Source organism: Berghia stephanieae, chromosome 8 (genome assembly GCF_034508935.2).
Source record: "Berghia stephanieae isolate SIO BIC M18660-M18661 chromosome 8, UCSD_Bste_1.3, whole genome shotgun sequence".
Lineage (NCBI taxonomy): Eukaryota > Metazoa > Mollusca > Gastropoda > Nudibranchia > Aeolidiidae > Berghia > Berghia stephanieae.
This window is the reverse complement of record NC_088367.1, coordinates 12500428-12524502: the sequence shown is the minus strand read 5'-3', so window position 1 is coordinate 12524502 and position 24075 is coordinate 12500428. Positions and strand designations below refer to the sequence as shown.

At 35.4% G+C, this 24075-nt stretch overlaps 2 protein-coding genes and 1 long non-coding RNA gene across 5 annotated transcripts in view; 1 reads left to right on the top strand and 2 right to left on the bottom strand.

Annotated features, from left to right (window-relative positions):
• Positions 1-24075, top strand: part of LOC144978177 (uncharacterized) — a 67072-nt gene that overhangs the window by 24143 nt on the left and 18854 nt on the right. The window contains exon 1 of one of the 3 annotated variants that reach the window (XM_078923894.1): positions 21548-21753. The exons of 1 other annotated variant lie outside the window; for it this stretch is intronic. The gene's annotated coding sequence lies outside the window, so the exon portion shown is untranslated. Of the gene's footprint in view, positions 1-21547; positions 21754-24075 lie in introns of those variants that run through there. One more of the 3 variants, XR_013646478.1, reaches the window with a different exon arrangement.
• LOC144977786 (uncharacterized) lies at positions 5816-9489 on the bottom strand. Its single transcript, XM_078923180.1, has 3 exons — positions 9422-9489; positions 8389-8605; positions 5816-6493 (listed from the first exon to the last, which is right to left on the bottom strand). The coding sequence occupies exons 2-3, from the start codon at positions 8543-8545 to the stop codon at positions 6159-6161; spliced, it is 492 nt and encodes a 163-aa protein (XP_078779306.1). The 5' UTR covers positions 8546-8605; positions 9422-9489; the 3' UTR covers positions 5816-6158.
• Positions 10101-11769, bottom strand: LOC144977785 (uncharacterized). Its single transcript, XR_013646403.1, has 2 exons — positions 11001-11769; positions 10101-10588 (listed from the first exon to the last, which is right to left on the bottom strand). It is a non-coding gene; the product is annotated as an uncharacterized LOC144977785 (long non-coding RNA).

The following is a 24075-nucleotide window of genomic DNA, read 5'->3' as shown; positions in this document are numbered from 1 at the left end:
TATTAGCTTCGATACTGTAAAATCGACCCGGCTATTAAAGGTTAAAATGACATCATCGACTAACGTTCGGGAAGGAAAGAAAACCCCAAATTTGGACGTACAGTTTGTCGGCGCCGTTGATTGACGGATTGAAAACCAATACGGGAGAAGGACGGGTCGCCTGGGACGTGGGACAGACAGAAACATAAAATAAATGAAAATGCAGCCACTTTGGTTTATTTTGTCATTCCTACTTTTTTCCCCCATCTTTCTATTTCTGTTTATATTATATATATTATATATATATATATATATATATTATATATCATATATATATATATATATATATATATAATATATTATATATATATATCTATCTATATATATATATATATACATGATACAATAATAATGATATTATAATATGTATATATATATAAATAAATTTATATATATATATAAATATATATAAGTATCAATCCACTATTAAGGTGACCACTGTGAAATGCACCAATTGGAGGACCAAGCATATGTCTTGTTCAAATTGATTAAACTGTTCAATCTTTGTTCAAATGAGTATAGTTTGATTCCCTACAATGATTTATGAACACAATTCTGATGCTTGATGATCACAATGGTATATAGAAAATTACTCGGTCCCCCTAATGTTTTACTAAGTGTTTCTGTAGCTTTAAGGAGACATTTGGTAAAAACATGTTTTTAGGGGAGACACATTAAAAAAACCCTTTTAGGGAGCCCAGTATATGTTTATATATGTGTATACCTAAGAGTGCATTTCAAGTGAGCTACCACCAAATTGTCTAAAATAAAGTAAGTCCTTAAGATTAAGAGCTTCATGGCCATGTGTCGAAGCTTATCCCAGTCCAGTGTGCGTAGAGTGAAGTGGCCGAGCAACGCATTTACTAACTCCTGGGAAGGTCCATCCCTCAGAAGGGGCGCTCAGGGAAATAACCTGGGACTCAAACACGGCAAAAAATATTCCCAGTTGCTCCGTGCGCCATTGTTTTGCAGTCCCCGACCCCTTTAGAAACCTGACGACCCAGGTTAAGATCAGAGATAGAAGGGACCAGGCAGAGGAGTTTATTTGTTGTTGTTGTATACCACTGAATGGACTTGGTTTGTTTTGTTTTGTTTTTTAAGGGTTTTACGGCGCTTGCAACACATTAAGGTCATATCAGCGCCAGTAAAAAGGAAGAAAATGGGATAGTAAAAAGTTCTGGAACTACAATTAGAGCACCCAAGAAAAAGTAAGGCAAAGGGGATTTGTTTCAATAGGAAACAGTAGATTCCAAGAGCCCACTATCAAAAGTACTTAGTTTGAGATCACCTAAACGTCTCATTCAGACACAAGCACAGGTCCCAACAAAGAGGGATACACTCAAATGTTTACAAAGCATAAATAATATGTAAACAAAAACAATAAAGAGCATAACAGACAGATGATTTACAAAGGGAAAAATATAATCTCCCAAAACTCGAACTATACATTTGACTGTTTCCCTCCAGCCAGGTCCTGGACAAAACAAGTAATCCCATCCGAGACAAAGACAGAAAACAAGTTGGAAAACAGACATAGGGGGATAGAAGACGCAACGGAGTAGTCCCTGCCCATTATGGGAAGTCGGGAACCCACCAGTGAATGGAGTTGGATGGATAGGACAGCAGATCTGATGGACACAATGAACGGCTTCAATCAACATCTCATTCACTTTAACTTGCACAATGCTTGCTTTGGTTTCGTGGTAGACAGTTCGTCTGACGCCCGAGTTGCCAGGGTTCGAATCTATATTTGTGGCGATGCAGAGTCATTGTAAAAGTCTCATTTACAGTCTCACTTGTGGTTAATTGGAGTACGTTACTGAATTGTAACAACGTTGTTCTGTTCGTGTCCATATAAATGTACTACCAGCTGCACGTTGAGCTCATTGTGGGTTTTATGATACATCAAGCTCGTGTAAAATTACATTTACATTTGACGAAAAATGATACATAACGATAGAAGTCTACAAATCATATTGCAGGTTTATTTCAGTTCCAAAAGCCATCACAAACATTCATCCACTGTATCACATAAGTCTTTGGTCACCAAATAAAAGCATGAAGTTTGCTATGTGTACAGTGCAACATAAAAGGATAGAAACAGTTTTTACTGATAAAAACCCTCAAATGATAACAAACCAATATGTTGTTGCTGGTAAGTTGCTTAATTGCATTTGTTAAAAAGCATAAATGTGAAGCAAAAGTGTTGAAAATCGTTTGAATAAAGTTTAATGCAAAAAAAAATAATTCTTAAGCACTTTATGCCGTTCTAAGCTGTCGTTGCTGCATTTTTTTTCATTATTAATTATTATTATTCTGATTAAGGATGAGGGGATAAAGAAAGAATGAAATTAAATGCACAGAGGTGTCATTTCTTGACAGTCGCCTCTAAAGATTGCAACTCTTAAAATTATCATAAAAAGAATGTGAAATTTTACATTAGGTATCTAGAAAATGCTGAACATAAAGCTACATTGGCCAATTAAGTTAGGGTTAGTAGAAAGACTTTTTATTCTGCATATCTGATTCTTTCAGTAGTTTACATAGCTGCCAACTTTTCAAAAATAAAATAAGGAACGCTCATTTGGCCCGGGATGAGGGACGATGTGTGCCGAAGCCCCCCCCCCTTCATCGAATCGCAACATATAAAAGTCAGCCTTTTTAATTACTATTACTAACACTAACAAGTTTGAGATGACAGAGGCTAGTCCAAATGTTGCTCAATTATCGGGTTTAGTACCAGCACATTTGAATCGTTAAAATGACACTTTCCACAATGATTGTTGTTTTGTTTTTAAGGGTTTTACGGCGCTTGCAAACATTTAGGTTATTTCAGCGCCAGTAAAAAGGAAGAAAATTGGATAGTAAAAGTTCTAGAATTACAGTTGAAGCATCCAAGAGAAAGTAAGACATAGGGGAAACTGGGAACAAATAGGGATCAGATGTAGATTCCAAGAGGTATCACCAATGTACTTAGTTTGAGATCACTTATAAGTCTTATCCGGACACAAGAACAAAATCCAACAAAGAGGAACACACTCAAATGCTTACATTATACATTAAAAAATAACAAAATATAGTAATAATACATAACAGAGAGATGATTTACAAGGAAAAAAATATCATCTCCCAAAACAATAAATATGCATTTGACTGCTTCCCTCCCAGCTAGGACTCGGCGAGGGCCAGGAAAAAAACAAGTAATCTCATTCCAAGACAAAGACTGAAAGCATGTTGGAAAACAGATATAAGGGGATAGAAGACACAGTGTGTCCTCCCTGCCGCTATGGGAGCTTTCCACAATGAGATCAAAATTCAGAACGGACAATTAAAAGAAGAATTCAACTGCCTCAACTTTGATAAGGACCAATACACAAGAAGCACAATTGTAAAAATAAATGAAATAACTTAAGATGGTTAGAAATGCATAACTACCAACTGAGTTCAGATAAAAAGTAGACGATTGCATATATGTTTTCTTTCATGCAACATAATGGTCTGTAAGTAGTATACTATAATAGTAGTTATAGTAAAATGCACCTCTAAATATTAGAGAATTCCTACTTCTTTACTTTGACAAGATAAACACACCTAAAAATGGAGTAACTTATTTTTCTTGAACCTAAACCGTTACAAAGCTTGCTTGAAAAAAAAAAATTAAAATCAGATGAAGATGTTTTTAAAGGGATTAAATTTATATATTTCATAAATTAATAAAGGGAAATAATCATTGTCATCTTTAATCAATATAGCAATTGATTTTCTTATTGAATACCTTCCAATCAAAAAGGTGGATTTAATTTTATTCTTAATTAAAATAATATTTGTAACAAATAGTGAAAGTATCAATACTGTCTTAGAATATTTCAAATATATCGAGGCTAACATCCATATCCTATGCAAATCTCCAATACATTATGAAAGGTTTGAGTAAAATACAGGCGTCATATAAACGAATGGAACTTTTTAATTGTTGAAAATCATTTATGATAGAGGCATAATTCAAATTAAAGAGCTACACAAATGGAGATTATGCTCTCACTGGACACCAATAATAATGATAATAATAATAACAACAATAGTAGTAATAGTAATAATAATGGATCAATAATAATAATTCATTAGGCTCACATGGCTTTTTTACCACAAATTAGTCAAAAATTACAAAATACGGATTTTGAACTAAAAATAAGCACTTACTGACTCAGGAAGTCAAATACGGAACAAATCCGTTTTTAACAGAACGGTTGACAGCTATGGTTCTACAAAGCATTTGTCTCTCAAGCTGAGCAAATGAATGTTCATATAATATAAAAAAGGATATTGCAATGATGAACAGATTGTACTATATAAAGATAAAACGTTTTTGTAAACCCCAAAATATGTCAATAACACTATACAATACAATGAATGTAATACAAATCAAATTCATGATTGTCATTACACCGATTGAAACGCTCTTTCCCTTCTATATTTATTTCTTTCATTAAAAATCTTTGTCTTCACCAAACTAATTAGTGTACCTTCAGGGATTCCTTTTTGTGAAAATACCCTGTGGTGTTTTAAGAACAGAATAATTTCAGACTTTCTAGGTAATGATCCCTTGAACCATGTGCTGAAACATCTTCGACAAAGTTTTTAAAATATGACTTGACTCTTATCTGTATCCTCATCTGACCATGACATGTATCTCCGATTTTTGCTTGAATTCCTCTTGGGTTCAGTTTGTTTTGAAGAACACGTAAGCTGATTTGGCACTCCTGCTTCACCATCAAATATTTCTTCTTGATTTGCAGCTGTTACTATGGATGTTCCAAAATTTGCATTTGAGTCTCTATTCACTACAAAGTCATTTGTTTCAATGTTACAATTTCCTTCCCCAGTGACCGATGCTGAGTTATCAATTTGACCCAAAAAATGACCAACTTCTGTTATTTCTCGTATTGCAAGTGGACACTGATAAATGTTTTGATTGATTGATTCACTGTGTCCCATATGTCGATAGAAGACATCTCTCTCGTGTTGTGGGACATCAAGTAAGGCAAATAATGTCGAAGCTCGGTGCCTGAATTTATCAGCTATTAACAACTGGGGTTTCTCTAAATCCTTTACTAAGGAAGTGACATATTTGATGGCAATGTAACCACTTACATGATCTTTGGATATTCCTGTATTTGGAAAAAGAAATGGGTTGTCTGAAATATCAACAGCTTTACGCTCCTGTGCAAGTTTCCTTAAAGGCTGAATTGTGTCATTGGGTATCAACACAGGGACCAACATCTTGCTTCCCTTTCCAGACTGATAGGCCAGCTTATACTTCTCAAGTAACGCTTTTTCCAGAGGATCAGTGACATGTTGTACAAGCTGGGGATCAACCCATACACCTGAATCTGCATCATTCCAGTCTTTTAACAACATCCTTGCGGGTTCTCCGCCTCTCCTCGCATTAAACATTGTAAGCCTAGCTACGATGACATTGCGAAGCCTAACAAACATATGTGAATCAAATAATTGATAATCATCCTCACAAATACGGACCATCTCTTCAGTAATAAATTGCCGTAGCTTCTTTATATCATTCTCTAATGGCATCTCTTTGGGTTTTCTCAAATTTGTTCTCTTTGCTTCACATTGAACTCTGGCTGTAAAAAAAATACTATCCCAATTATAATCCAGGACAGCTTTGAACAAATCTATCTCTGCGGATTCTTCCATTTTGTTTTGCATTATATATTCCCCTTTTAAGAAATTAATTAACTTTTTCAATATAAATCCAATTGAAAGCTTCAAGCCTGCTTTCAATGTCCCATCCTCTTTCAAAGTCATTTCAGAAATGGTTTGCGATATTTCATTAAAGTTACAACGCTTCACCACGTCCTCTCCAGAGAAAGAAGGTTGATTTGTTCTCTTCCTAGTTTTTAAAATCAAATTTCCTAAGATGCGTAAATCACTCATTATAACTTTTCTCTCCTTCTTTGAACTTTTACTCCACAATTTTGTTCCTAACAATACTATAGCTTTGTCTGATCGACACAAATTTCCCACTTCATCATTCCGAAATTTGTCAAGAATATTCTCCTTTATTTCTTTACTTGCATTGGGAGCCACGGGATAAAATTTTACAACCCCAGTACACAGAGCATGCTCAGTACTACATTTCTTTTTGTGTTCATAAACCTTCGTCCAGAGTAAAACCCCTTACAGCCAGCACACATAACAACTTCATGTGACCCTTGTGCTCTCTCACGCATAACTATTGAATTGTTTCTAGTGTTTGAATAAAAAATGCCCTTTTTCTTGAGATTCTCCATTGTTCTATCCCTTTCCTTTACAGGCTGTTTCATGGCCTCTGTAACTTCTGTCTCATCTTTGTGTTTCCTCATCAAATGCCTTGAGAGTTTTGTTTGCAACTGTCCACAGTATGGACAGGGTCTCCTTGGCTTTTTGTATTTCTCTGGAAAAAAAAAGAGAAGAAAATAAAGCACATCATGCTATGAACTATGAAAATAAATCAATAGACAGATCGTATGCACATCAGCTACATGACAGCGATAGAGAGGAATAGCATTCCAAATATTTAAGGCCTGGACAAGTAACTGTCATAATTCCTTCTTGTTATATACTTTTCTACCATCTATTCCTTTGGAAGAGGTATGTTAGATTTGTGGAGACCTCTGCCACATAACAAATCCAGTGAAAAGACGCCATATTTTTGTTTTGAAATAGAAATAAATAGATCAATCCACCCACTTCACTGGGTTCAGGGTTCCCTCTTCATTATAATCAAAATATGAACATAAATCGGAATAGTAACACATTGAAGTCTCATCTGAATACATAGATTGTCCTTTGTTGTTTCAGCGAAAAATCAGACAGAATGTCAAAAGAATTTTAGGTTTTTCCCCAACCACCCTTGGAGGGATCAGTATCAGCGGAATGGTAAGCGTCATGTTTTTTACGTTGAGCAACAAAATTTACTCCAAATGCTTCACTCGACCCAGGCGGAAAAGCAATCAAGAATAGACCCAAGTCCTATCCAAAGACTAACATTTCATTTAAGTTTATTGTAGGCCCTTGGCCAATCGACAAAATTCAATTCACATAAATTATTTACAACAATCAGAAATTAATTATATCAATAATAGTAATAGAATGCAATGAAGGCAATATCATAATAATAATAATAATAATAATAATAATAATAATAATAATAATAATAATAATAATAATAACAGTAGCGGCAATAAGTAACAATTAATATAGTAACAAAAGTAATAATAGACTATAGTTCATAGTCATAACAATGACTTTCTTTGTCATTGAGGGAGTGAGAAAACATCACCGGCTGGCAGAACAAACAGCCGACATCAATCAAACGTCCTCCAGACCGGTTGAGCATCGGCTTCATTAATTCCTTAAAGACTTCCCCCAACTGCCTGAACGATGCTGATGCCCAGACAACTTAATCCTGATTTATATTTTGTGGGAATGAAATATGACATGTATATGCCGGAAATATTTCAATAACAAACACACTGTTCAGATAGAAAATATTTGAGTCTTGCCTTTGTTAATTGACACAGGTAAGTTAGGAAAATAAATGCTAGTAAAAACGATCAGCAAGTTCGTGAACACTGCTTCTCAACTCGAACATATGTTTTCATCAAATCTACACACATCATGTTGTGAGCTGAATTTTAATGATCTCAGTTGTCATTGAAAGGACACCCAAGAATTTTAGAATAAAGAAAAATATTGAACCTGGAAGTCAAAAGGGTTTGTAGCACAGCAGACATTATCAAAGTATAATTTTAGTACCGACAAATTAAAAAGAAAATGTGCTTTTCTTTAAATGCTCCCAATCATCATATACTGTTTAGGTTGCAAGATTAATAAAAATGTTATCTACTCTGATTCTCGTTAAGTTTCCAGCTGGTCTGTGAAAAAAAGCCTTAAGCATCATAGAAATACAAAGAAACAGTTTTAATATATAGATGGGTTGTAACAAAAAAAACCATTTTAACACTTACAATACAAGCAATTTAAGTCTATTACAGACAAAAAAAACCCCAATAAAATAAACATGAACATTTTTATGGCTGGTTTCACTGATATCACTCACACATTGGGGTTTCAGATTCTAAGATGTCCACCCTATCAAATTTGGATTTGTGCTTGTTATGTAAATGGTAGCGTATTTTGCGACGCAGCACTGCCAAAACAGAAAAAAATGCAATAACACAAATGCAGCACCATGGAGGGGGTGGAAGTTTTCTTTTAAAAGGAATGGGTAAATTAAAATTGATCCCACAAATATCAAAGGAGAAGAATGACAAAAAAATGACTCACCATTGCACGTAACACGTCGGTTTGCAAGTGTATAGCATTCGGGTTGAACCTGGGTCCCAGACTGGCAACGAGGTTCAGTCTGTGATAGTTGTGGATGAGGCTCTGACTGAGTTGGGGAATGAGCACTAGGTTCCAGAGACAATGATGTACTCAGCATTGGGTACCTCACAGAGTACGTAGAGGAATCAGACTCGGAGTCAGCAACAAAATCGGGACCCTGTATATTTTGTGGAAAAGATGACAGATCAATCAATTTATTCATGTTGACAATAAACATGAAGAGCCATTGTTTAATAATCCAACTAAACAATTAGCTGGTTAATAATGCAAGTATAATAAAAAAGAGTTGAGAAAGGCAGACATATTGTCTAAGTATTTAATATGTTCAACTGTGCTTGGATAAATATAGATACACCAACCAGGGTTTCAGTAAACCGTTTTTAACCAACTCTTTAAATCCTACACCAGGACCAACAACTACAAAACAATTTTTTATATCACTACGATTCTGGACATATAAACGGTTGTCATTGCAACAATATGAACTTCCTAACCTTGCAACTGCAATATAGTTAACAAAAAAAGTTGATAAACATTACGATGCAAGAGAATTTGGACAAAATGCGAGATCAAAAGTATAATCCCAACAGAAGCTATTTTAATTTTTCCTGGAAACGCATCATTTTCACATTTTGTCAAATAAAAAACAAACGACTTCAAATGTGAATGGCTCATCAATGAATATCACTTCAAAATATAACGAGGAAGGTTTAAAATAGTGTTATTGTTGGCGAAGTCCACTGCAAAGAAAAATTTTTAACAACAAAAAACTAGGAGATCTCACTGGTGTAAAACAGTGTTGTCCTTGTCCTGAAATATTGTATTGCGCCTAACAGACTGCAGGTCTCATCTTTTGTGGCAAATGTGTTTTGTCCACCACAAAATATGGTGATGTGAAGCATTTTGAGCATGGTGCCAACTGTGGATAAACGCTATACAAATGTTATGATTTTATTTTAATGTACATACTTACCACAAATGAATCATGTGATATGGAACTTTGTTCTGCATCACTTTCAGGCTCTGAGTTGGAGTCTATATAGAAAATAAAAACAACAAAAAAAAGCTGAAGACTATCATGTGCAAGTTTTTCTCTAAACTCTTAAACAAAAAATCATGCCATCTTATGCTGTAAAAGGATTTTTTAAAAATTATTTACCTTATGACTATTGTCCTTTGAAAAAAAAAGAAAATTAAGTCCGAAACCTTCTGGCTATTTTCTTTTAAATTTCAAGAACGTCAGAGTTGGCAAGGGAGGACGGAAATATAATTCCAGAAACCAATCTGTCTATAATCATATCCATATGATAGTTTTTCGTTCAAGATTCAGGTACAGTCCACTTAGGATAATCGCAATACCTTGGGATCATCGAAAATGTTGGGATTAACCGAAATTCAGTTTCCTGTCCACTATTTCAACATTTTACACATTTATTGTCAACTCAAACCAGTAAATAATATTCTTAGTCAACCACATATAGAGCAATTTGATTGAAACAAAAACCATATGGCAGCCCCGTGTAGATTTGTCAACCAAAAGCAGCTATGAAGCAAGCCGATATCTTATTCAGATTGGAAGAAGTTTCAATCTTTTTTCTCAACAATTCAACATTTGTCAGAGTTAAAGAGATTAGCCTTAATGAGAGACAATAAGCTCTCACCAAACTCATTGGTCACAATGCACAGTTGTTAATCCTAAAACAAAGGATATCGCTCAGTCTCTCTTTATAACTGTCATTTATAACCTGTTGTCAAGATTATGACCAGCCCCACCCCTCTTCTATTTAATGGCCACCGATGACGTCACAAACCCATACTGCAGAGCCCCGCCCTCTTTCGACTCTAACAGAGTGGTGACACACTACTGTAGCATTAAATCCTGCAATCATTGCTTAGGAAATATTGTGATTAACCGAAAGTTGCGATTAAATGAGTTGCAATTATCCGGAGTGGACTGTAATAGTATTACACATCATGACTCAAAAAAAAAAAAAAAAAAGCAAACTATGTGTACCTAAATGTTATTCATTTCCTCATCAAATTACATTCTTACCATTAACATCATAGATCACATCAAAAGGGTTGTCTGGATTGACAGCAAGACATTTTTCAGGATTTTTAAAGCTCAAATCTCTCTGATCTGAAGTTACAAAAGAAATAGCATATTCTCAACATTAAACTATGATTTTGTGATGGCTGTGATATGGCATACTGTATGCATAAAGCAAGATGCAAAGACAGGTTTAAGTTTAAATTATTTTATATTCTTTTCAAAAATCCATTCTAGTTTTGCCAAAATAAAATAAACACGAGAAGTGTTGAGTTGGATAGCGCTAAAACTAAAAGTAGTAGTGGTAGTAGTAGTAGTATTAGTAGTAAACGACAGATCTTACTCACTAGTGTGAATCTACAGTCTACAGAAGTTCCCGAATTATCTGACTCCACTTCCAAATGACTGACTGACAAGTGACAATCATCAATCGGTGTGTGATGTCTACCCTATTGAAAATCTTAAATCAACTGTGATGTAATAAGAATGGCCAATAACTTACCATTATAATTATCTCGGTGTCTCTTCAATGATGCCTCCAGCATCAATTTACCCCACGATGCCATAGACGTCTAGTTTGGAACTCAGCAAGTGACGAAAAAATACTTGCGGCTATAGAGAGGACGTCCGTCGGCCACTCTCTTTGTAAGTCAGTAGTCAGTGGTTATCAGATATCCTTGGTTCTTGAAAAATATAGAAACACAGCGGTTCATTTAAAAAGACTCTTTTGTAGATCAAGTTATAATGTTAGGTATTGCACTTTAAAATCTCTTCAGACATAGAACGGGTCAACTTGACGTCTAGACCAAATCATTTCGAAGATCGATATGGCAACAGCAACGCCTGGAATGGAGGATTTAAATGCGGCATCTGACGATTCTACTGCTATGACAGAAGATGCTCCATTTCACGACGTCGAGATGGCTTCAACTGGCATCAGGCATCAACATGCTACTCAATAATGGGTTTGATGAAGCGTTTGACTAAGAACTAAAGGCCGAGCTGATAACTGATAACCACCTAAATTGACTAAACATACGTTTCACGAAAAAAAGAGTTACTATGTTTGCTTGTCTCTTGTCACCAAGATAAGAATCCGGACCAAGATTCGATAAATCTGTTTCTAAAAATAGATTATAATTCGTATATCTTGTTCATTCCTCAGTTCATCAACTTTCACACAATTTTATATTAGGTTTTCATTACTATAAAAATCCATATAATGCTCTAGAATTTTAGAGAAAATTTCGGAAAGATATATTGCCTCACTATTGAAATATATCGATGAAAACACTGGTACCCCTATTGTACTTTTTTCAGGCGGTCACCTTATTGACCAACGTGAAAATTTAGGCATAACTCTTCTTACTGTGGTGTTTAACAAATAACTTCAATACTATGATTTACAATTATATATCCTTGACGGTTGGGTTGACAACCTTAAACTAAAAATAGAAAAGTGAATGTGCTAGAGGTCAAATCAATAGGGGGACCGGATTTTGGTCTCCCTATTGGTAAAGTACTGTAAAATGAACTAATAGGGGTACCAAAAGTCTCCCTATCCGGTATTAATACATATATATATATGTATATATATATATATATATATATATATATATATATATATATATGTGTGTGTGTGTGTGTGTGTGTGTGTGTGTGTATAAGAACATTCACAATTTCGATCGTCCTGGCGAAAAATGCGAGTGTTTTTATTTATTTTGCACGCTCTAATTAATATTATCGAGCACTCTCGTATCTACAAGCACCCACCAACACTTTTATATTATATATATTAGAATACTATTTCGTGGTTTTTATTTTATATACTATATACTTTATACGTTACATCCATCTGACGGATGTTATAATTATTTTAATTAAGCGCATAGCATCAATAGAAGGAACGAAATTGACGTTATTTAGCTATTGTTATTGATTTTAGCCAGCCATTTTTATGAATGGTTATCACTATATTCCATCAACCAGATTATAAAAGTTTAAGGTTACACACAGTTTTGTATTTTGGGAACTTATATCCGACTGGCGAATGTTGTGAGTAATTTGCCTCAACGCTTAGCATCTATATCCGGCTGGCGGATGTTGTGAGCATTCTAGCTTAACGAACAGCAAGATCTTTTTTAATAATGAGCTTTCGTATAGCTCAATATCCACTAAACGAGCTTAAAGCGGTTTACATGGGTTCCCTAGCCAACAGCAACACTTAACATTTAGGACAAGACATGACGCCTGTTTGGTGATATTATTACAATTTTTGCGGACTGAGACAACGCTGTTAACTGCCAGGTACTCATTTTTTTACACATGAGTACGATGAGAGAATGTGAGAAAAGAGCCTTTTCCAATGAACTATGTGCCGAGCGAGGATTGAACCCAGGACCTTCCGATCCGAAAGGGAAGCTAGTGTCATACCACTAGACCACATTATAGCCGCACAATTATTACTGTATTCCATAAATTAGATTATAAGCGTTTAAGATTACACACAGTTTTGTGTTTTGGTACGCTATATATAAACGGCTGGCGGATGTTGTGAGTAATTCGCCTCAACGCATAGCACCAATATCCGGCTGTCGGATCTTGTGACCATTCTAGCTTGCTTAACGCACAGCGAGAATAAGTTTATGAAGGCTTCGATTGGCCTCTGTATTCATCTGTCGAGGGACGTTAAGTGGTGAGGTCATCATCATCATCATAATATGTGACCCAGCCTGTCAAAACGGTATTATGTCGCGATGGACTAGATGATAAAAAGTCGAATCAAAGTTTAAAAAAAATATGAAATCTTAGATTTTAGCACTCTAAAATACCGGATTCATCCTTATCAATAACATACAAAATCAACGCAAATCTAATAATTTTGGTTATAAAGTCGATTTTTAGCACTTTAATCTTCCGACTGAATACCGTTTTGAGGCGTTGTTTTACATATCATCATACGTGTTTATTGTTCTTTTCCTTCCTCCGACAATTAAACTAATATGATATGATATGATATAATATAAATAATATTGTCTGGTAATGAGTCAGCTCAAAACTGTGGCGTGCGATAACAAAACACATTTTCTTTTTCATTTTGATCGGAAAACGTCATAACAAAACACCGGATAACCCAGCGTACTCTCTGAATACACAAAACTGGGGGGGGGGGGGGGGGGGGGGTCCTGACCTGCCATAGTGGGCAGGGGGGTACATACTGTGTCTTCTATTCCCCCTAGATATTTGTTTTCCAACATGCATTCTGTCTTTGTCTTGGAATGAAAGGATTACTTGGGTTTGTCCTGGCCCTGGCCGGATGCCCTGGCTAGGAGGGAAACAGTCAAATGTATAGTTAGTTTGGGGAAATGAATTTTTTCCCATTATAAATCATCTCTGTTGTACACTCTATTTTTTCCCCTAGTACATATGTGTGATTTATAAACAATTGAGTATGTTCCTCTTGGCGGGGACTTGTGCTTGCGTCTGGATGAGACTTTTAGGTGATCTCAAACTAAGTACACTAACAGTGTTCTCTTGGAATCTATATCCATTTCCTATTTGATCCAATTCCCCTTTACCTTGCCTGTTCTTGGATGCTTTAATTGTAATTCTAGAACTTTTTACTCATTTTCTTCCTTTGTACTGGCACTGGTATGACCTAAATGTGTTGCAAACGTCGTAAAACCCTTGAAAACCCCTTAAAACAAAAACAAACAAACAAAACCCAAAACTTTGATATAATATGTCGATAGATATCAATGTGTGCTTAATTGGCAGGTCTGATCGCCTGAATTGTCTTGGGACCATTGCTGTGATGGAAATACTCTCAAATCAAAGCAAATTATATATATATCTCCATTACCACACATACATTGTACGTCTATAGTACTCTTCAACAGTCGTAACGTCACTTCCTTCCTAATGAAGCATGGTAACTTAGTAACACTGGCTCTAAACTATCGGAACAATGGCGGACGCCCGTATGAAATATTTCTCCGGCGAGCATAAAAGCGTATCCAGATGAAAAAAAACCCCATAAATTTGATCATGTTTTGACTTTTACACATTCTGATCACAAGGCATATGAAAAGTTCTAGCCAGCATGAAGAATAAAAAGTAATGATTTATTTTTGTTTAGAACCAAGATGGCCGTCGTTGCCATGCGGCGTGACATCAGACTACTGAATCCAATTATGTTAGGTTATCAGACCTGCAAATATTTGTATGTCGATCTCGATTGATTAACATGACCTATATTTTATCAACATTGTCGATACAATGAAAGCAATCAACACTGAGACGCTTTTAAAGAGGGTGTGGAATTCAGACCTTTTTTTCGACAGAGAGAATAAAAATAAACAAACAATGTTACCGGCCAAATACCATGAGTACGGTGAAATTATGTGAGTAAAGAACCTTTTCTAAGATTGTTATGACCCAGTCTATGGAAGAAGGGGATCATTCTAATGACAAAGATGGAAATATCTCTGTGTTTTTTTAACCAATCTATTATTGATGATATGCGCTTAGTAAAAAACAAAACAAAACAAACTAAAAAACTTACAAAATCCGTCAGTTGGATATAGATAGTTCGAAGATGACGTCACTCGGGTCTTTGTTATTGCTTTTTGCCTTCCGCGTTTATGAGTAATTCTCAATAAACTGTAATATCCAGACTATAAAGGTTCATGGTTACACTTAGTTTTGTGTGATGGTCCGTTATACTTCCGGATGGCAATGTTGTGAGCTTCTTAGTCAAACGCATACTGTCTATAACGTAGCAACATCCGTCCTAAACGCGGTTTTCTTAATGCAAATTGCATTGTTAATAATTTCGGAAAGGGTAGAAGGAAAGGATAGGGGTTGGGGTAGGGCTGAGAAATGAACACCGCACGTTGATATCCTTCCCATTACCACCCTCCACCCTCTTTCTCCTACCCCCCCCCCCCCCCTCCCCATTCCCGCCCCCGCCTTCTCCTCAAATATCACAAAAGAGATGGTTTCCAGACATTTCCATAGAACATGACAAGAGAAGGGTCAAGCGGTGTATTTTCTCAATAATCAGCACCCCTCCCCCCCCTTTCTCCCGTTCCCGCCTCCTCTCCTCTCCGCCCCCCCCCCCCTTTCTCCCCTTCCCCCCTCCTCTCCTCTCCGCCCCCCCCCCCTCTCCTATCTTCTTTTTTCTTATCTTCCAATTTCCTTTATTTCACTCTTTTCATTTTTTTTTCAATTATCGTTTGTCTTTTGTTGTTGTTTTTTTTTTTTTGTTTTTTTTTTGCTGTTTTTTTTATTTTATTTTTTTTTTTTTCATAATTAGTTCATTGCGTGAACACCCACCGACGTAAACTTATTTGCAGGTCTGATAATCCAAGGATTTATGGGCTCATTGTATGTAATGGAAATACTCTCAACCCAACCCAAGATTCTATAAGTCTATATATAACAAAACCAATGTACCTTGAGTGTGTTTAGTTATAGGATCTGTACATATAACTGCAGGTAGATGTTGTGTGTAATTTACTCAAAATCATACCATTACTATTCTCCTCAACAAAGCTGTTTTTGTTTTTAAGGGTTTTACGGCGCTTGCAACACATTAAGGTCATATCAGCGCCAGTAAAAAGGAAGAAATTGGGATAGTAAAAAGTTCTAGAACTACAATGAAACCACTCCAAGAAAAGGTTAGACAACGGGGAATTGGATAACAGATACAGGGGGATAGAAGAGACAACAAGTACCTCCCTGCCCACTATGGGAGGTTGGGAACCCCACCCAGTAACAAAGCAAATAATAAAAGCAATACTTTATTTTAACGATAAGTTCCATTTTCACACTTGAATCACCCGATTTATTGACGCGGAGCGACTAGCTAAAATACTCACAACATCCACCAGCCAGATATTACGTACCGGCATACAAAACTATGTGTAACCTTGAACGTTGATGGTCTGATTGATATAATTTAGTGAGCACTAATCACCAGCGTGTTTATCTTAAAACAATAACAAAGAACTGATTGATGTCAATACTCTTTAACAGTCGTAACGTCACTTCCTTCCTAATGACGCATGGTAACTTAGTAACACTGGCTCTAAACTATCGGAGCAATGGCGGACGCCCGTATGAAATATTTCTCCGGCGAGCATAAAGGGTATCCAGAGGAAAAAAAAACACATAAATTTGATAATGTTTTGACTTTTACACATTCTAATCACAAGGCACATTAAAAGTTCTAGCCAGCATGAAAAATAAAAATAAATGATTTTCTTTGTTTAGAACTAAGATGGCCGCCGTTGCCGGGCGGCGTGACATAAGACTATTGAATCGTATTTTCACACCTATATCACAAAACATATAAATATTATGCACTTGGCAAGGAAACTCACAACATTGCCATCCGGAAGTATAACGGACCAACACACAAAATAATGTGTAACCTTGAACGTTTATAGTCTGGTTAATACAGTTTAGTGAGAATTATTCTTAAACGCGGATTGCCAAAAAAAAAAAACAAAAAAAAAACAACAAAATAACAAAGGCCCGAGTAACGTCATCTTCATTCGATCTATTACTATTTAGAGGCGATGGGTGACACATGAATTCTGGCAAGCCAAAAGCAACCCCTGAGATATTCCAGAATATTCCACAATAACCTTGTATTATCCAAGACGGAATTCGTGGCATTACAAGACATCGTTGAAACAAAATCATGAAAATGAATCAGGATAAAAGAAGTGTAATGAAGCGGTTTGGATTGTGGAGGGTCGTCTTGGCATTGTCCGAGTAACAGAATGAATGATGGTGTTTGGGATGATGATGATGATGATGATGATGATGATGATGATGATGATGATGATGATGATGATGATGATGATGTTCTTGTGGATGATGACGATGATGATGATGATGATGATGATGATGATGATGATGATGATGATGATGATGATGATGATGGTGTTTAGGATGATGATGATGATGATGATGATGATGATGATGATGATGATGATTGATGATGATAATGATGATGATGATGATGTTATTGTGGAGGAGGAGGATGATGATGATAAAGATGATGATGATGATGATGATGGTGTTGTTGTGGAGGAGGAGGATGATGATAATGATGATGATGATGATGATGATGATGATGATGATGATGATGATGATCATGATGATGATGATGATGATGTTGTGGTGGAGGAGGAGGAGGTGGATGATTATGATAGTGGTGATGATGATGATGATGATCTTGTTGTTGATGTTGACGGTGATGATGATGATGATGATGATGATGATGATGATGATGATGATGATGTTGTTGTTGTTGTAGAGGGTGATGATGCTGATGATGATGTTGATGATGATGATGATGATGATGATGATGATGATGATGATGATGATGATGATGATGATGATGATGATGATGCTCATGATGATAATGATGATGATGAATTTGTGGATGATGATGCTCATGATGATGATGATGGTGACGACGACGCCGACGACGACGATGATGATGATGATGATGATGGTGATGATGATGATGATGATGATGATGATGATGATGATGAATGTCTCGAACTCGCAACCTTCAGAATCACAGTGCAATGCTTAAACCACCCGACCACCTATCCCTCCATTACACTTCAAGGCAATCGATAGGGCATTGTTATGCTTTGCCCCATTCAAAACAAGACACAGCGACACGATCAGAATCTATTCGCTCCCGATAACTCGATTGCCCCAAGTCTAACTTAACAGTATTGCCGGAAGCATATGTTTATATTTAACTTTTTGCCGGATGTCCTTACAGCGACGTGTAAATATATTCAGGTCTGACATCCGAACGCACTTATTAGGCCTAGTTTAACATTGTTGTAGTGGACAATATTTTGCGTCATTTTTTGAGATTTCCATTACAACAATGAGCTCATAATGAATTGGGTTATCAGAACTGCGAATAAGTGTACTTCGCCTTACATCAATCCAATAGCCCGACGTGTACATAACATCATGCAGGTCTGACATCCGAATGCGACTAAGGGCCTAGTTAAACATTGTTGTAATGGACAATAATATTTTTCTTCACTTTTTTAAGATTTCCATTACAACAATGAGCCCACAATCAATTGGGTTATGAGATCTGCAAATAAGCGCACGTTGATGATCATCAACCCAATAACCATTAAAGGTTAATTAAAGTCAAAAGACTCAATAAATACCTTGCCATAATGGGAAGCAGAGTCGTGACGTCACACCTTCTGTTCCGGTTCTTAACGTCTTGGAAGTGTATAATCAGTTCTCCGGAGGATTACAATGAAAAGGTTACAATATGAATCATAAGGTAGAATAACTATTTTAGTAGCCGGTTATATAGGCAGATTTTTTTTTTATGATTTCACACCCACCCAACACAAAAAGAGTTTTTTCTTCCTAAAACAGAAAAGCAACAAATACATTCTAGGCCTTATATTTATCAGCAAAATGAACTCTACAACACATTGTCACGTTTTTATAGCTGTAATAAAACATTTTGTCTTTAAATTGTGTGATTTACAAGAGAAATCTGAATGATAAAAGTGCTGGTTGGATCGTAACGAATGTGACGATTTTCCTATGGTTGGTTAGGAGAGGGTTAATGGCCACCAAGATTTATCTAGGCTAGAAAATAAGATGTCACCTGTCTGAAACCAGAAGACCAGTTTCACAAAGTTTTTCTTTTCCTTAGTCCTCCAGAGGACTGCTTGCACACTTCAAAGGAGATTTGAACCAGTATTTTGACATCACATCATTCTTTCTATAGGAATGCAGATGCATTCTCATGTAGAAAGTACGGTTGGGGTAACGTTAGATTGGTCACACATTCACAAGTTTTAATAAATACGTTTTAAATTCACTTTTATGATTAATAATAATAATAATAATAATAATAATAATAATAATAATAATAATAATAATAATAATAATAATAATAATAATAATAATAATAATAATAATAATAATAATAATATAGTAATAATAATAATAATAATAATAATAATAATAATAATAATAATAATAATAATAATAATAATAATAATATAATAATAATAATAATAATAATAATGAAATTTATTTATATTGCGCCCAATCCTTTATACAATAAAGCTCTAGGCGCAAAACAATAACATCCCTCCATTCAAATTTCTCTCTCTCGTCTCTCTCTCTCTCTCTCTCTCTCTCTCTCTCTCTCTCTCTCTCTATCACTCACACTCTATCTATCTATCTATCTATCTATCTATATATATGTATGTGACATATTAGCAGGGCAACGATTACATTCCCAACCTACACTGATCGACGAACGACGTGGAAGAAAGAAAACGAAGATCTGTCCCCAGAGTCTATGGACAAATCTTCGTTTCTTCCACGTCGTTCGTCGATTGATGAAGGTTGGGATCGAAATCGTTAACTTGCCAATACCGTTTTTAGAGGACACACGGGTCCTACTAAAAGCCGTCCGGAGCCGTCCGGAGCCGTCCGGCGCCACAGAGGAGTCGTCCGGATGGCATCTAAAGCATTCTCAAGCCATCCTGAGGCCCTTAGACCTGTACGAACCTTTCCAGAAGTCTTCCGCCTTCCGAAAGCTCCTCCTCCTCCTCCCTCTCCTCTACCTCTTCCGCCTCCTTCTCCTCCTTCTTCTTCTCCTCCTCCTCTTCGTCCTCCTCCTCCTCCTCCTCCTCCTCTTCCTCCTCCTCCTCCTCCTCCTCCTCCTCCTCCTTCTTCTTCTTCTTCTTCTTCTTCTTCTTCTTCTTCTTCTTCTTCTTCTTCCTCCTCCTCCTCTTCTTTCTTTGTTTCTTGTTTGGTTGATATGTTTGTAATCTGAGCTTTGAGGCCCGTCTTTTTAATCTGGATATTAATTCTCAGTTCAGCACACAGCAAGTCACTGCTATTAAGCGACAAATTGGAGCTCTTTTTGACCCAAGACAAAATAGTAAAAATTAGATAGTAAGTCAAGATATGGCCATGACTTTTGTCATGCTGGGAACAATTTATCTATTTTCTCGTTTGTTTGTTATTCTATCATTTATTTATTCATTCATTTTATAATATAAGTCCAACATCTAGGAAATGTTTGTTTGTTATTTTATCATTCATTCATTCATTCATTCATTCATTCATTCATTTATTCATTCATTCATTCATTCATTCATTTATAATATAAGTACCACATCCAGGAAAATATAACTTGACGCATAAATACAAATTACATCACCACCAGACAGCTATGAATATGAACCTACCCGGTTGTCAAACGACTCCAAACACCGTCTAAGACGAATCATTTCTATCAAAAGGGCTGTTGACGCCAAAGTTAACGTGACAAGCTGACTTTTACCAGTTGACTGCTGTGTTCTAGAAAAACTCATATTAAAAATTTGGCCAGAAAACAAGCCCTTCAAATATTGATCGATTTAAATGACCCTCATCTTGAAAAAAAATCTAAAACAAGTTTCTATAATGAAGATTTCGCGAAGTTCCAAATTTGAGAGTTTTTTTTTCCAAGATGAGGGTCATTTAAATTGATCTATATTTGAAGGACGAGTTTTCTGGCCAAATTCTTACATACGAGTTTTTTCAGAGTACGGCAGTCAACTTGTTAATCATAAAACTTCCCTATAGCGACAAAAGACAAAAACATTCTTTGTTTTGTTTTGTTTTGGGGTTGATTATGTTTTCAGATTAGCCAGAAAAACGTTTGCTTCAAATATCCATTGATTAAGATAACGATAAAAAAGACTATATAATCCGAATCTTCTTTAAAATCTCAGGTTTGAATTTCTTTTTTTGTCTTATTGCGGCGGCGGATGGTTGGTTTGTTTGTGTGTGGGTGTGTGTGTGGGGCGGGGGGGGGGGGGGGCTGTCGTATAATTCGGTCGGTCATTGAAGCAAATGTTTTTTCAGTCCAAGGGGGGGGGGGGGGGGGGGGGGGGGCGGAGAAAAATCTGTTTTGTCAGAGCACAGGGTATAAGATTTGACACGGTCGGTGAATCTGCTGGAACCGTTTTCATTGAAATAAATTGAATAACTCTGAATAGGCCGGAAGTCACACATTTTCTCACCGTTTAAACTTTCTTCACGGTTGTTGTTAAAAACCATTTATTTTGCCTGCGTAAGGGGAGGAGAAACTTGAAAGCGAGGATTGATCAAGAGTTTATTTATTTTCTATGTGGATTATTGTTTAGGATTGCTTTCTGATCTTTGAGGGTTTTATGGTAAGAAAATAGGCTACGAAACATTTCACGTAAGATCGTAAGCGACAACGACTACGAATAATATTAGATAGAACAAATTTTACGTCAGTCGGGACTTGTTTATTGGTTTTTTTTTTCCATCTAAGTTTATGAGTAATTCTCACTAAATTGTATTACCCAGACTATAAACGTTTAAGGTTACACATAGTTTTGTGTGTTGGTCCGATATATTTCCGGATGGCAATGTTGTGAGCTTCTTAGCCAAGCGTATACTATCCATTGAATATGAGTCTTATTTGTGTATTAGATAATGACATTGAATGCTGTTTATATAATTGATAAATTGTATCTATGCATAAAAGTTACACAGAGCATTTAAAGATTCTTAGAACCTATTAGATCTTAAACGATACGATATGATACGATACGAAGTTTCAAATACGACAGTATCATATCAAGAAAATTAAGTTTCACAAAGTGCATAGTAATGGAGGATTTTACATATTATTGTATTCTTCTTCTTCTTTTTCTTGTTGTTGTTGTTGTTGTTGTTGTCGTTCTTCTTCTTCTTCTTCTTCTTCTTCTTCTTCTTCTTCTTCTTCTTCTTCTTCTTCTTCTTCTTCTTCTTCTTCTTCTTCTTCTTCTTCTTCTTCTTCTTCTTCTTCTTCTTCTTCTTTTCTTCTTCTTCTTCTTCTTCTTCTTCTTCTTCTTCTTCTTCTTCTTCTTCTTCTTCTTCTTCTTCTTTCAGCTTATCCCGCATTTTGCAGGGTTACCATAATGAATGCCACATCTCCAGGCATCTCAGTTCATAGCATCATCTTCCTCCAGGCCCAGTTCTTTCATAATATCGTCCTTCACCCTATCCATCCATCTAGTCTTTGGCCGTCCCTTTTTCCATTACAATACATATTATTAGCAAAATTAAGTATCGAAAAAGTGCATAGTACGAGTATTAAATGATTTTAGATGCGATCATATGTGCTAAAATCCTGATTATGTCCCAAAACTACTTGTTATTTCTTGTTGTTTTATAAAATGCAAATTTGGATTATTTTTAGCGCAAACAGTATGAAAAAGTAGCGCAAACAGTATGACTTGTCGCCCAATCTGGCAACTCTGGTTGATTTCACTCTGCTCTTTGTTCTTGTTTTAAGACAGTCATTTGGGTGATTAGTTCTCGCTAAAGTCCTTCTTACGAGCTAAAGATGTTCGGCGCTTGGCTAAGAAACTCACATCATTGCCATCCGGAAATATAACGGAGCAGCAGACAAAACTATGTGTCACCTTGAACGTTTACAGTCTGGCTAATACAGTTTAGTGAGCATTACTCATAAACATGGAAGGCAAAAAAAAAAAAAAACAAAAAAAACAACAAATTAACAAAGACCTCAGTAACGTCAATCTCGTTCTATCTATAAACCTTTTAAAGTATTTAAATTCATGTTGAAAAAGTTTTCGATTTTATATTACCCTATTCTGGAGAAAAAATGCAACACGTTTAAAAAAAAAATTGACCAGAAAAATCATCCTTAAATAATAATCGATCGAGTAAAATGACCCTCATCTTGTCTGAAACTCTTTAAACGTGAGACTTCTTCAAATAAACCTTCAAATATTTTTGTTATTTTGTTTTTTAGAAATCGAAACACCCACCATCCCTGTAAGAACAATACTATTTTTATAACTAAAGCATTTACTTTCCACCGCAGTCAGTGCTTTATCTAATTCGTTTTCCATGTTCTCCATCTTTACTAGAGCCGTTCTCAAACAGTATCATGAACGTGGTGGAATGACATGTTGAGATTCCAGTGAGGAAAATGTAAATGGAACAGACACATAATTAAGTGCAGTGGATACGCACGATATACACACTGTCGGGACCTAAATAATTATTGAGTCAATGCGTTTGCTATCTGTTTCAGTCCCCTGTTTCAGATTAGTGAATGGGTTATAATCTCAAAGACATACATTTTAATATAATAATAATAATAATAATAATAATAATAATAATAATAATAATAATATAATAATAATAATAATAATAAATAATAATAATAAAATAATAATAATAATAAAATAATAATAATAATAATAATATTAATGATGATGATGATGATAATAATAATAATAATAATAATAATAATAATAATAATAATAATAAATAATGATAATAATAATAATGATAATAATAATAATAATAATAATAATAATAATAATAATAATAATAATAATAATAATAATAATAATAATAATATGATATAATAATAATAATAATAATAATGATGATAATAATAATAATAATAATAATAATAATAATAATAATAATAATAATAATAATAATAA